Genomic DNA, 14,414 nt, shown 5'->3' on the forward strand with positions numbered 1-14,414 from the left:
ATGACTTGACTTCTACTCAGGATAATGAAATATGTAATAACTTTTAACATAAATTGACGTGTAAGTCATAACTCCTATACCCTGCAAAGATACTTTCTTAGTTAACCAGTCCATCTTACAGAGGGAATCAGACCATTAAAAAAAAAATATATTTTTAGCATTCACAGATGCTGTTTAATATATGGATTAAAAAGATTATCAGAAAGCAGCTTTTACGTATCTTGCTTTATTGTAGATATTTGCAATGCCTTTACAATGTAGAATACTTGGCACACTGCATTCCAACTAGTGGCATAAGAGCACTTTTAAAACATTAATGAATTGTAGCAATTTTGTTACACTTATTTTTTTTTCTGCTTTCTAGTATAACAGAGGCAATGAGAAGAAAATTTATCATCTAGTAAATCAGTGACAGGACTTGGAATAAAACCTCAACATCTTCCCTATGCTAACTCTCTATTTCAGCTGAGTAAATGTAGAACAGTACCTCAAAAGTTTTGATTAAAAAAAAAAAGTGTTTTGTTTCCAGAGGTCCAGCGAGAGCAAGGACAATGGCATATTTTGGGGAGGGCAAAGGCCCAATCCATGTGGATAATGTAAAATGTACTGGAAGTGAGAGATCCTTGGCAGACTGCATTAAGCAGGACATTGGAACACACAACTGCCGTCACAGCGAGGATGCAGGCGTCATCTGTGACCACTTAGGCAAGAAGGTCCCTGGGAATAGCAACAAAGGTAAAGTCCAGTTTTCAGCAGTAGAGAAACATGTTCAGGTGGGGAACTGTCATAGTAGAAAGAGATGGAACCCAGCACCTTACAGAGGAAACAGTTATACAAAATGAATTAATAGAAACAAAATTGGTGGAAATTACATGCCTTCACTGTTTCACCTTACTGCTTTCACTGTTTCACCTTACTGCTGTGCTAGCTCTGCAAACCTATCATGAAGACTATTCAAGTGATTCAGAGTACTTGTCTACCATAGTTCACAGTAGCCATGCTTGTACAAGGAATATGAAAATGCCAAACGATATACTCACAACTTCTCAAGGTATAATGTATCTTCAGCTGAGGTTTGAAACCTATGTGGTTTGACAAGTTCTGCTTTCACTTACACCAAGTAACGAAGAACCTTAAAGAAAATACTTACACCAAGTAACGAAGAACCTTAAAGAAAATTCTAGGAATAACTCCAAGTGTACAGTTGAAAAGCAGAACACAACTGTGTAAATTGCTCTGTTAGCATATCAAAAATAAGATTGAAAATAAAAATACTCAGCAATAAATAATTCAGTGCATTTTCCCAGAATAAAAATTTTGTTAAAAACTACCATGAAACAGAATAACCTTAGCCTTCCTAGTTTTTAGTTAACTGCCATCACAGAATAGATACTTTTTGAGTTTAATGTTGTCTATATCTCCCTTTCTGCCTTAGATTCTCTTGCTTCTGTTTGTGGATTGAGATTACTACATCGTCGACAAAAGCGAATAATTGGTGGAAAAAATTCTTTACGGTAAATATTTGATAAAGAAATGTCATTTTCAGCATAAGTGTCTAACACATGTATTTCGTAGAATCACAGAATCATAGAATGGCCTGGGTTGAAAAGGACCTCAATCATCATCTACTTTCAACCCCTCTGCAGTAGGCAAGATCTCTTTACCAAGAACTGTTTGCCTAGCCTATGCTTTTTTGTTGGATTTTTGTTTGTTTTTGTTTATCATCAGGTAAAAGCAGATTTGGTGGGAAATTCAAAAACATCCATTAGTTGAAAATCAGCAGATGCCCTTCAGTTTAGTCCTGGATCGGATTTAATTTGTCACTTTCAAAACAGCCACTTCACTTATTTTCAAAGGATGAAAAGAGCTATGAATATGGTACAAGGATTTAAATGCTACCTATCCTGAAAGATCACTGCCAGCACCTAATATTCCTTCACAAAATACAACTTTCTGATGATGACACAGTTATAAAACCGGATGTTTTGTTAATACATTTTGATTGCATTTAATTAACACAAATAAATTAGCAACATACTGCTACTATTAAATGCCACGATAGGAAGTGTAGGCTTTATTTTCTGAACAGTTGTGAGTAATCACAAGCACATATCATAGAATATCCCAAGCTGGAAGGGACCACGAGAATCATCAGGTCTGACTCCCATCACTGCTGGTTGGCAAAGGAGCGCCGACATCCCCTGGGGTTTGGGCGCCAGGCAGCCCAGCTACGGCCCGACCTGCCTTCTTTACATGTTTTTCTGGAACCTATGTCAAAGTACCAGTCAATCTGTTTCAAAAAATATACTGTGTAAGTGGAGAGGGTTCAAAGAACAGTAACATGAAGAAACACAGAAAAGAGACTGAAATGCAGTCAGAGCAAATTAGGATAACCTACCTCAAATAGAGAAAAATTAGTATAAATTAGTATAATAAATAGTGCATTGTATAGAAAATGGAGATTGAGAATTTTTCTCTCAGAATATACTCCTAAAGGACACTGAATGAAATGAAAAGATGGCAAGTAGTGGATAGCACAGTTAAATCTGAACAAGAAAATCTGGTCTCATAATAATTAAGCACAGGCACATCAGATGAGGTGACAGAAACCTAATGGTGCACTTAGAAACGCTTCCTAATCAAGAAAAGGAATATATGGACAATATCAGAAAAAGATCCATTGTCAAAAGAAGGCTCAAAAAGAAACTGGATACTTACATATATACCAGAAAATCCAAAGTTAGTAAATTTTTCCACCTTTAAATCATTTGCCACTGGCAACTCTAAGGTAGTATGCTGGACTGGATGATCCTGGGCAGCTGTTGTACTCCACCATACTTTTCAAGCTGGCAACAGTCAGAAAATATCTAGGCCTACTAGTTGCTTTTTCTTTGATGTCAATGTTGCTTACAGATGAATCTCCCTCTTTCCCCCCACTCATTCTTCTCAGATTCAATATTCTACTAATTTATTGAAATACTGAAATTAATCTATCCTATCTTGGTAGGCCTGTAAATATGTATCCCAGATCTACTATCCAAAACAAATGATCACAGCCTGAATAAAGGTGCTTATCTATTACTTGTGTTTTCTACAGTTGCTTTAGACCTCTGCTTTGTAAACAACATCCATGTTCAAACAGTTCAGAATCAACAGAGCAGATCGTAATGCAGACATGAAAGGAGGATGGAATAAGCTTTTCAAGAAATTCCTTTATTTTCCCTCTCCAGTTGGCAAATGTCTGGTTTGTTGACTTGGAGAATATAGAATCATAGAATCACAAGGTTGAAAGGACCTACAAGATCATCTAGTCCAACCACCCTCCCATTATCATTGCTACCACAAACTAAACCATATCTCATAGCTCCTCATCCAGACGCCTCTTGAACACTGCCAGGGATGGCGACTCCACCACCTCCCTGGGCAGCCATTCCAGCACCTGACCGCTCTCTGAGAGAAAAAGTTCTTCCTCATGTCCAACCTAAACCTCCTGTGATACAACTTGCGGCCATTTCCCCGGGTCCTGTTTGTTGCCTGGGAGAAGAGGCCAAAGCCCTCCTCACCACAACCTCCCTTCAGGAAGTTGTAGAGCGCAATGAGGTCTCCTCTGAGCCTCCTCTTCTCCAGACTGAACAATCCCAGCTCCGTCAGCCACTCCTCGTAAGACTTGAGTATTTGGCAAGGAACTCACAGAATGTATTTTTGGAAAAATAAATACAACTTGAGAAGAAAAAAATAAAAAAATTCATAGTGGGAGGAAGTAACCAGCATGCTGGGTGCCCAAACAATCCATAAAATAATCCTGACCATTGTTAAATGGAATTCTGAATGCTGAAGGAATATAAAAGTATTCTCAACTGCTAGACAACACATAACGTTTTGTAAACTATGTCAGTCAAACAAGCTATGTGTGGGATTTACATTCAAGGTAACTGACAAGCTACATTATTCTTCCATCTCTGTATCCTGAAAACAATGTCTCTGCTCTCTGTAGGGGTGGTTGGCCATGGCAGGTTGCACTCCGATTGAAATCATCTCACGGGGATGGAAGACTCTTGTGTGGTGCTACTCTCATTAGTAGCTGCTGGGTCCTCACTGCTGCACACTGCTTTAAAAGGTTGGTCTCCCCTTAACAGTAAAGTGTATTTTCAAACTATATATAATTTCGGGATATAGCCAAAAACATTCTGGTTCAGGCCCATTGAAACTGTTCAGAAGAGTAAAGTATTTGGCTTAAAAAACCAACAAATAGCCAACTTTATGTGCCAGCAGATAAAAATAAAACCAATTAATTGAAAATTATTCTAGATGTCCTCTCATCCAAGAGATTTATATTCAAAACTTCAGCATCTTCATGGAAAAGCATGATTCTCCTATTCAGTTTTTTATATGGTCTTTTCAGTATTTTTGAAATCAGAAAATCACTGCCAGTGAAGTTACTATAGTATAAGAATACCAACTTGTGAAGTATGTTGGTGTAAAATTTAAATTTTCAGAACAATCATTTAATTGAGCTCCTACGGAATGTTGCAGTAAGGGCTGAAATAAAAGCATAGAAGAACTGCATTGCAGCTTTGAGGAAATGGGCTAAGTTTTGTCCAAATCCTTTGGACTTTGAGCCTTTCCTTTTGCACTGTACTGAAGAAGAGCCAGAAATTTTTTTAATTAAGTGAAAACGCTTAGTATATAATACAAAGTATAATTACTTATTTACTTACTTTACTTAAACTGTTACTTTCCTTAGTGCCAGATGCATATATTTTTTGTTTTCATGTTTGATGAAAATCGTGACTTTCCTTGACCATTTCATTTAAGCTGAAATGGTCAAACTCCATAAAACTACAGCCTGTTTTCACTGATTTCACTGATTCTCCACAGTTGTTTCTGGGAACTATCAACTCCAGCTGCAAATACCAAACTTCATGTAAAATGGCTGCAAGTTCCTTTTCAAGCACAGGGAAAAAAGGGAGGTCACAGGAAGGCATTTACAGTTTCTGCATGCAAATCAAGATCTGATTAGAAAATTCATTAGAAACTCATTAGAACACTTTTATGAGTTTGACGGAATATGTTAGTTACTGCTGTGCTTGTAACTGCTCTTACATTAACTATCAAAGAATACATGACCTGCTCTTCCTGGTGCTTGTTTATTTGACTGGGGCTACAAGTCACAACAGTGTACTGCCAAAGCATGGTCATTCCAGACATGTTCCTAAACATCAACATGTGGAAAAAGAGCAGCAAGGCTGGTCTACAGTACACTGCAATAGGTCCCTGTTGGTGTAGGCACTCAGGGGTATGTAACAGGCTACCACAGAACTGTTACATGTGGTCTGAGAGACCACACTGTTTTGTTTATTATTTTGCATTGAAAACTGCAACCTAATTTTAAGCATGCAACTCTGACAGCCTGTGGATGATCTACTGTTTACTGTAAAAGAGAATAGATACCTTTGGCTCTCAGCTGGCACTGGATATGTAGGACTTTACTTCCTAATTATCTCAGAGTGATTTTGTTTAGAGCTAGGATAGGTTTCCAAGAGTTATCTATAGATAAAATGCTTTCTTCGCATATTTGCCATAGAGAGACAAGAGAAAGTCCTGTATACCATTTCCTATATACAGGAAATCAGAGTGTTGCTTAAATAAAAAAGTGAGCTCAACTATACTATGGAAAATACTATGGCTGACAGGAAAGCCCTCTCACTAGTCATGAACAGCTTTCCTTTGTGCTTAGTTTCTTTTGTTTCATTGTTGTTGATTTTTTAAAAGAATCAAACCAAACAAAATCTTTTGATTACTAAATCAGTTTAGGAAAGAACTGTTTTCATTTCTCATGTAAATTATAAACACTTGATGCATTAGTGATGTTGTTATAATCTTGACTTCTACCAGGTTAAAAAAAAAATACACAACCCCTTCTCGCTTTCAAATGTCATTAAATGTAGTGGACAGAATATATATAATAAACATGTACTTGATGTTATGGAGAAGACCTATAAGCCAAAATACAGAGGCATCCATTACATTAAAAAAGAGATTTATACCAGGGGAAATTACTGTCCTCTATTTGGGAGCCAAACTTGTATTCAACCACTGGCAATACACACCTGCCAAGTATTGTCATTTAGTATATATCTAAAAAAAATCCTGTATGTTCTTGAAGACAATGATTAACATAAATGTTCAAGTACTTACTTCATGCACACATCTTTCAGAAACTAAAAAAGATCTGCCTGGCACTCACATGTGATTTGCTGCATGGAGCCAAATGTGCTAACTATAAACTATGAGACAGTATTTTCAGTGACTGTTGGAAATGGTTTTGGCATATTATGTCAGGTAAAATCTATGTAATGCTAATGACCTTGTATATTTGTATTCCAATCTAATATTCCACTCAGGCATATACCAGAAATCAGTAAAATATTACTCTCAAGCATTCAGAGGTAGTATCTAGCAATACACTATAGGGTACAGAATCCTATTTAAAGAAGCTTTCACTGGCAATTAAGATGAACGGTTATAAACAGGGACTGTAGCAAAAAATACAGAAGTGTTTAGTATTTCTATTTGTCAAAGGAAACTATAAGGAAAAAAAAGAAAAAAAGAAGAAAAAAAAAAAAAAGAGTAGGTTGGAAAGTAACTGAAGATTGTATTTTCTGCATACACATTATAAATTTCCTGCTGAAGGATACAGGGAAAGAGAGAAGTCAAAGCAAAAACACTTGGGCTAGCTTAGCCAGAGTTAAAATAAATACACCCCACACTACTTCCTTGTTTGCATTTTCCTGAGGAGGACTGCATATGTCCTACAATTCAAAATCTCAAAGGCATGGACAAAGAATTGTTATTTCAGCCACAGTAATAATCTCTGGGGTATTTACCATTTAATTTAAAACATGAAAGGGATCAGGGTCATATGGACATACAAAATCAAGGACTAATAGGCCTTCTGTGATTTGGTGGACAGGTGTTTAAAATTCACCTACACTTCATTTTTCATAATATAGCATTATTTAACAAAAGAGGTTTTTATCATGTTACTGATGTCTCTAGAATTAAAAAGCTTTTTTCCTCAAGAATTTTCACAACCAAGCCACAAATCAAACTTGAATACTGTTTTCATTGCAGTAGTTATTTAGGGCACAACAGTGTTAGTACTCAAGCTTTTCTTATAATAACTGTTCAGTTTGGATTTCCCTTACTAAGTATATAAGGCACACCATATTCACACCTTTGAAGTAAATGCCATTCATGGCAGAAGGCTGTAAGAAAACTTGCTTACACAAATATATGAAAAGGTACATAAACTAATCTGAAAAATCAAGACAAGTTATATGGTACTCTTTTGGAAACACCTGTACTTCAGCCTAAGTACCTGAGAAAACGGTTTTACTCTTCTAAGAGAACATGTTGATATTGTTACATGCAAACAGTGAAGGCACTGATCCAGTCTGTGGGTATGTGTAGGATCTAAGTTTGCATGAGTGAGCCCTGTTTTTTCTAATCTCAACCTCAGGTATGGCAATAACACTAGGAACTATGCCGTGCGAGTTGGAGATTATCATACGCTGGTACCGGAGGAGTACGAGGAAGAAATTGGAGTCCAAGAGATTGTGATGCACAAAGAGTACAAGCCTGACAGCAGTGACTATGACATTGCACTAGTGAGGCTGCAGGGGCCAGAGGAACAGTGTGCCAGATTCAGTACCCATGTCTTACCTGCCTGCCTGCCCTTAAGGAAAGAGAGACCACAGAAAACTGCTCCTAACTGTTACATCACTGGATGGGGTGACACAGGTAAAAAATACAGTCATTTCCACACACTGATCACACTACCTGAGGTTGCTTACTGAAAAAAAAAACAAAAAACAAAAACAAACAAACAAAGTAACAGGAAATGAATACTTAAAGTAAGGAAATGCTAAAAATTGAACAGCTTTACTCTTTTTATATAAGGAAATATTTTCTCTTCCAGTCCTTAAACAGAAACACTTTGTTTACTGAATTTAGTTTGTGTTTGAAAAGTGATGATTAACTATGACTCTAAATCACAAAACCAGTCAGTATAATAGCCTCATTAAGGTTAATAAGCAAGAATGAAAAGCTTATTTGTTGCAAGGCTCACACTGGATAGCAGATCATCACACCCTGCCTCAGAGCATAACTAGCAGCTCTCATATTTAGGGATTTTAAGATGAGTACAAGGAGTGTTTTAGAAAGACTACTACAAGATAGTAACATGGGTAGAAAAAATATGCAGTGATATTTTAAATAACATTTTTAGTCTGTCATGTTACCACCATCATTGTCAACTAGCCTGTCGCATTCACATGAGAAAACATCTTGCCCAAACTCAACAGCCACAATGCAATGTGCAATCCAGGCTTCTGGAATAAACGAGCTAACCACCTTTCAAGTTACTACAAGGTTATTCTACTTCAATGGTCTTGGTCCCTAAAATATTTTACAGATTAGTGACCATGTTTTACTTTCGTGCTTTTGTGGTGCTGAATGCATAACAAGGTCGCAGCCACACTTGATTCTTCGTTTCTCAGATACATTCAAACTGGCAAGGAGGCAAGGTCAAGTATAAGTTCCCCTTCTTATGTATTAATCCGTGGGCACAGATGACCAGGTCACTGCTACATGTAAGGAAACAGACTTGTAGGTCTGCTGTTTTTTATGTTGTTGTTTTTTTCTGACAATTCCTAGTTAATTGCCTAGTCTTGCCTAGCAGCTTACACAATTCACTTAAAGTTCTGCAATGCTGTTTACTTAGGACATGTATTTAAGGATACTAATATTAGACACTGCAGTAATTGCCTCTAATTATGGCAAGAAATTACATCATTGCAGTACTTCGGTTGAAATTTCACTCTTACTGTATGAGTCATACTTATTTCAAAAGTATTAAGATTTTAAATTAAAAAAAAAAAACAAAAAAAAAACCAAATCCACTAGCATTAGCACCCCATGTTTCCAACCGAAAAACAAGGGCTACAAGTTAGAGAAAAAAAGCCATTTTGTTAACAGGGCATGGCTTTTAAGATGTGGGAATTGCTACAGAGAAAGAAAATCCAAGAACAGGTTGTTGTCACTCCACAAAATTAAGATTCCTTGGGCTTTCAGCAGTACTCTGAAAAAAGGACGTATTAAGATTGCAAGTAATTCCAGTGATACTGCCCATCTACACCAGAGCACACTCAGGCTCTGTAATGCTACCTCAACTGAGGGCATGAGCAGGCATGTGTGCATTAGTTGGCTCAACAGTGCAGTGGTTGGCTGGATGCTCCACTTGGAAAGTGGCAGATGGTGCAGCACCACCAAACAAAACTAACTCTGAACTGGTGACTTAGAAATAATTCTGAAACTTCAAACTCCACTGCTCACACCTCAAAAACCAGCCTTCCCACTGAAGTAATATGATATATATTCCTCTAAAATCACAGTTATTCCTCTAAAATATGATATATTTTGATATATGATTTGATATATGATATATATTCCTCTAAAATCACATTTGTTTAAACACACTTAAAACAAATGCTAGCCTTGGAATGATCCAGTGAACATTACATGAGGTGTGAAGCTACATCCAAAACTTTTAGATTTAAAAAAAAACAATCTGCTTTCCATATTTACAATATGCTTTCAGTATTTTAATCTTATATTTAGTGCGCAGGTTCATTTCAGTATTTAATATTCTTTTTAATGTATTTAATGACAAAACATTGAGAAGGATTGATAGTATAAATTGGCTTAAATGCTATTTATGTTTCCAAGACAAAGCACCACAATGCAATAAGGTGGGTCTTCTTTTCAGGAAGGGCTTATTCAAGAACATTACAACAAGCTGCCATCCCCTTGCTTCCCAAGAGGGTATGTGAAGAACGCTATAAAAGAAGATTCACAGGAAGAATGCTCTGTGCTGGAAACATCCAGGAACAGAAACGCATCGATAGCTGCCAAGGGGACAGTGGAGGACCGCTGATGTGCGAACGCCCAGGGGAAAGCTGGGTTGTGTACGGCGTGACGTCCTGGGGCTACGGCTGCGGAATGAAAGACTCTCCAGGTGTCTACACAAAAGTTTCATCGTTTGTACCCTGGATAAAGAGTGTGACCAAACTATGAGCGTGCTTCGTCCAAACCAAACTTTAACAACATGAATAAAGCAGGACAGCTTGAACAGCACAGACTGCACAGCTGGGGCCCACTGCAAGTGGAAACAAGCACATTTTCCTAATTTGTGTGTGTTGGGGTTTCTTTGGTATTACATCCAGGCTGAATGCACACCTTTACAGTTATGGATTACTATGCAAACAAAATCCTTCTGTGTCAAGGAAGTTTATCTTGCACAAACTGAAGATAAGCAGAAAAGTGACCTCCAGCTTTGAGGAACATTAGAGCAGGAAAGCTAATGAGTTCTCTAGCAGATCCACTATTCACAGGAAGCTCCAAGCTTTTATATAATTAATAATAGACCTCAAAATTCATTTTTAATTCTAGTTTATTTAATCAGTTCTTCACTGCTTTCCTATTACTCCTATGACCTTATACTCAGTTCTCTAATTTTGACTGTTGTTTTACCAGCTGATGAGACCACAAACAAGCACATGCTTGGTAAGTAACTGTCTATACATTAAGTGTTAGAAGGAAAACAACTGTCAATAATCAGACCTTCACCTAGTCTGAAAAATATGCAAAGCACATTCCAAAGTAAAGTAGACAGCATGCTGGAAGGTAATTAATTTCCCTGCAGACATTCTACGCAGCTGTATGAGTTAGATAAATGCTGGAAATATTGAAGCAGTGCCTATCTGAAAAGATGTATAAAGTCTTAAAGGATTATTTTCTAAATACTTAGACAACCACGCTCAGGGGCAGTGCTGTTTCAGATCATTCTCATTGGAAAAGTAAAAAAATTATTTTTAACCAATAACTAAAAGTTTTTTTATCCAGCAACTGTTCAATTTTGCTATAGTAATTTATGACACCACATCAAGTTGTAAGTCATACGGACCCTAGTGCCCTTCTATGTTCTAAATATCATTTAGCAATATCCATCCCCTTTATTAACTGCTTTTAAAAACACTCTTGCCCATGTTATGAAAACCACAATGGTTTTTATAAAAAAAAGCACCAAGGTACTCCATATCAACACAAATAGAAAACAACTTTTACCTTTCTAGAAATGGATGCTTCCCTCATTTTAGAATCACAGAGTCATTTAGTTTGAAAAAGAACACTGAAATCAAGTCCAACCATTACTGTGACCTACTGAATCCCGTTGTTTAAACCATGGCCCTTGGTGCCATACCTCCCTCGCTTTCCTTGGCAGCTCATCCCAGTGCTCTACTTCCTCCTGATGAAGCAATTTTTCCTAATCATCATACAGAACCCTGGAAGGAATCACCATTTCACTGCAACCCAAATTGACAGTAATCTTTAGAACAGCAGACTAGCTACAATCAACAGTGAAACAATAAAGTTCAGCACTGTCAGTGAGCTCTCCTTACGGCCAGCTGGACTGCCTGCAAGCATACCCAGTGTAGTACATTTTTAACAATGATGCTTCTTAAAAACATGAAAGAACAGCTCTGTGGGCCATGAAACACCCCAGTGAGATACGTATGGCAGCTGTGTGTACCAACTGTGACTACCACTTAGTTTTCCTGTTTCCCTTCCTCAGACACTCAAGCTGTAACAGTATTGCGTGGCCTTCTGTGAACAAAGCGGGACACTCATATTCATTTGTAAGTGGGCATTCATGCACTCCCCGTATACTTCTACGTGTCTCTGGTGTTTTAATATCCAAACCAACTCATTTGTGCAAGTTACAATAATGTTGCAAGTGATTGTAAAATTGGCCCTCAATTTCTCTCCTCAAACTTACTGGCCCTATTAAGGGCCAGAACTAGCTTAAATACCTTGTTGGAACTGGTGCTAAACTAGTACACATGAGGTGCTTTTATGTATTTTAGTTTTCTGTAAAACTGCACTAGAAGCACATTATTTAAGAACATATAGTACTATGCTCACCTACTGTTAGACCTATGTGAAATACTCTCCTAGCAAACTGTAAAGCTATTTACATTTTTACATATATGTAGCCCTATTAATTACAGAGAAAGTAAGCCTGTCAGAAGGTACCTACTCATACAAAATTTTGCTAAATAAGACCTTGATTATAAGACTTGTGAAGTAGACAACATAGTGCAGTATGTGTGATATACAGCATAAACCATTCTTTTGAGAGTTGCACCACAAAGTGCAATACTTAGAGAAAAAGATCAAGTCTGTACCCTAAATGCAGTAACATTTAGATTTAGTAAGGTAGATCATTAGTTTTGCTCTCTTAGGATGCTTTAATACTTAGAAGTTGAAATGATGCACTAGTTCCCATGCAGACAGCATGCCTTTGCTAGTTCCTAAAAGAAAATGAAATTGTCTTTATGTTGTACCATTCTAATTCTTGTTCAGTGAGCCTGATGATGTAAATGTGAACAATAAAAACTGCCACGCTGACTGGAGCTTTTATACATGTCTAAGTGGATGTGGCAGGAACATCAGTTGTGGGTAAGCTTCTCAGTTTGCAATGAATTTTCTACTTAACAAAGATACCCCACACAAGGTTATGCTAAGCAAGAGCCAGTACTATCAAAGTTTGATTATACATTTCAGAAGGAAACATTTAATTTGTCCCATTCTTGAGCTTTTTACAAATATGCATTAAGTGAAAATATCCAACAAATTAAATAGAGAAAGCAGCCACATTAAAAAAAAAAAAAAATCTCTATTTCTTCCCTGCAGAAAATGTTTAATTCTTCCCTCTAAAACTATGTGCCTTCTAGAATGGGTTCCAGACAGCATCAATCAGTTCCTTCTTTGGCCCAGAACTATTTAGTTGAAAGTACAAGGCCCAGATACCAAAAGGTGAATGCACACAGCAAACACATTTGTCCTCTCCTCAGTAACTCTGAAGTTTACATGCAGGTCTGGTCTTGGTTATCAGTACACTTGTAAGGAAGAAGCGACACTTGCAGTGTAAGTCCATATCTCTTTATTGACTCGTTAGTACATTTGAATCCTTTACATTAGCATGTATTGAAGTTTTCACTGCAGACAGTCACATGCACCTTTTAGACTTCACAAACTTACCTTCATCTTCCAGTACAGTACACTCCTTGTAACATCCCTTCTAAGGTGCTTTAGCAGCAGCAGAGCCACCAGTGAAAACACAACACTTCTCCAGATTTAGGACTACTGAAGCATGGTCAGCTGCGTAGCTACAGTATAGCACAGTCACTAACTACTGACATTGTAATAACATAAAACTTGGTGAAAGCCTTGAAATGAGAGCAGATAAGGATCCTGGAAGGCAGCATAAATTTGCCAACATCCTCCTAACTACCTTCTCTTTTGTGCAGACCAATTCCACGCTAATTTGAAACACAGTACACTACATCCCAGGCCCCCTGTGCGCTTTGTAAAGACTGCAGAGCATCTAGGCTCAAGGTATAAACTTAATTAGAAGAGTTCATTTAAGTCTAAATTGAAATTAAGACCCAGCCTAAAAGTAGTGCTTGCTTCCCTGTTTGAAGGGCAGGAATACCATTACTCACAAAGACTGCTAATCCTGTAAGATTGCCTATCAACCCTTAAAGTCAGTAAACAATATAATTTCTATTCACAGTTACTCCAGAAATTTACAGGTTGAATTAAGACCCATCTTCTTCTGCCATCACAACTCAAGAATGCTTTTCCCCTGTAAAGAGAAGTTTGACGCAGTTTAATATTGCTACACATACAAGACAGCAGACATCACTGGACAGCACGGTGCCTTCCTGGAAGCTGTACAATGCTCTGAAACAAAGCTGCTGGAAGCCATCTCCCCTGCTTCAGATCACCATTTGTACTCACTCTGCTAACTCAGCAACATGCTTACTGACAGGCTTGCTCCTTGCACACACAGCTTGTGGACATCTGTGGATCCAGATGCCTCCAGTGTAGTAGGCAAGAGTACTGGCAATACACATCTTTACTACAGCCCAGTCTTCAGAATAGACTGAACACATCCACACCTAAGCCCATTTCTTCCAAATAATAGACTTTTCCTCTTAGTTACAACTTTTTGTCAGTAAAAGATAATTACACACAACCAAGTAGACTTTCAATAAACAAAAATCAAGCTCGTATCTTGATTTCAGTGGTGATGTGACGGGTCTCAGCAGCTTAGTCGCTAAACGTAACTAGTAAATTGCTATTATTCCCACTCACAACTTCTCTATTAGGAGCTCATAAGGCAACACATACCCAGTCACGCGGTGTCTTTGAGGAAAGAAACTTCTATGCCGCCTCCACACTTCCGGCTTCTGCATTCCAAGACAGTTTAAGAAGAAAAAAAAAAA

At 37.6% G+C, this 14,414-nt stretch overlaps 1 protein-coding gene across 1 annotated transcript in view; it reads left to right on the forward strand.

Annotated features, from left to right (window-relative positions):
* PRSS12 (serine protease 12) overlaps nucleotides 1-14,396 on the forward strand; it is a 45,223-nt gene extending 30,827 nt beyond the window's left edge. The window contains exons 9-13 of the mRNA XM_048941865.1: nucleotides 530-735; nucleotides 1,436-1,514; nucleotides 3,995-4,117; nucleotides 7,523-7,803; nucleotides 9,830-14,396. Coding sequence (XP_048797822.1) covers nucleotides 530-735; nucleotides 1,436-1,514; nucleotides 3,995-4,117; nucleotides 7,523-7,803; nucleotides 9,830-10,137 — 997 coding nt within the window. The 3' untranslated portion in view covers nucleotides 10,138-14,396. The remainder of the gene's footprint in view (nucleotides 1-529; nucleotides 736-1,435; nucleotides 1,515-3,994; nucleotides 4,118-7,522; nucleotides 7,804-9,829) is intronic.
* The last annotated feature ends 18 nt before the right edge of the window (nucleotides 14,397-14,414 follow it).

The sequence above is a fragment of the Lagopus muta genome, chromosome 4 (assembly GCF_023343835.1).
Source record: "Lagopus muta isolate bLagMut1 chromosome 4, bLagMut1 primary, whole genome shotgun sequence".
In the NCBI taxonomy this organism is placed as follows: domain Eukaryota; kingdom Metazoa; phylum Chordata; class Aves; order Galliformes; family Phasianidae; genus Lagopus; species Lagopus muta.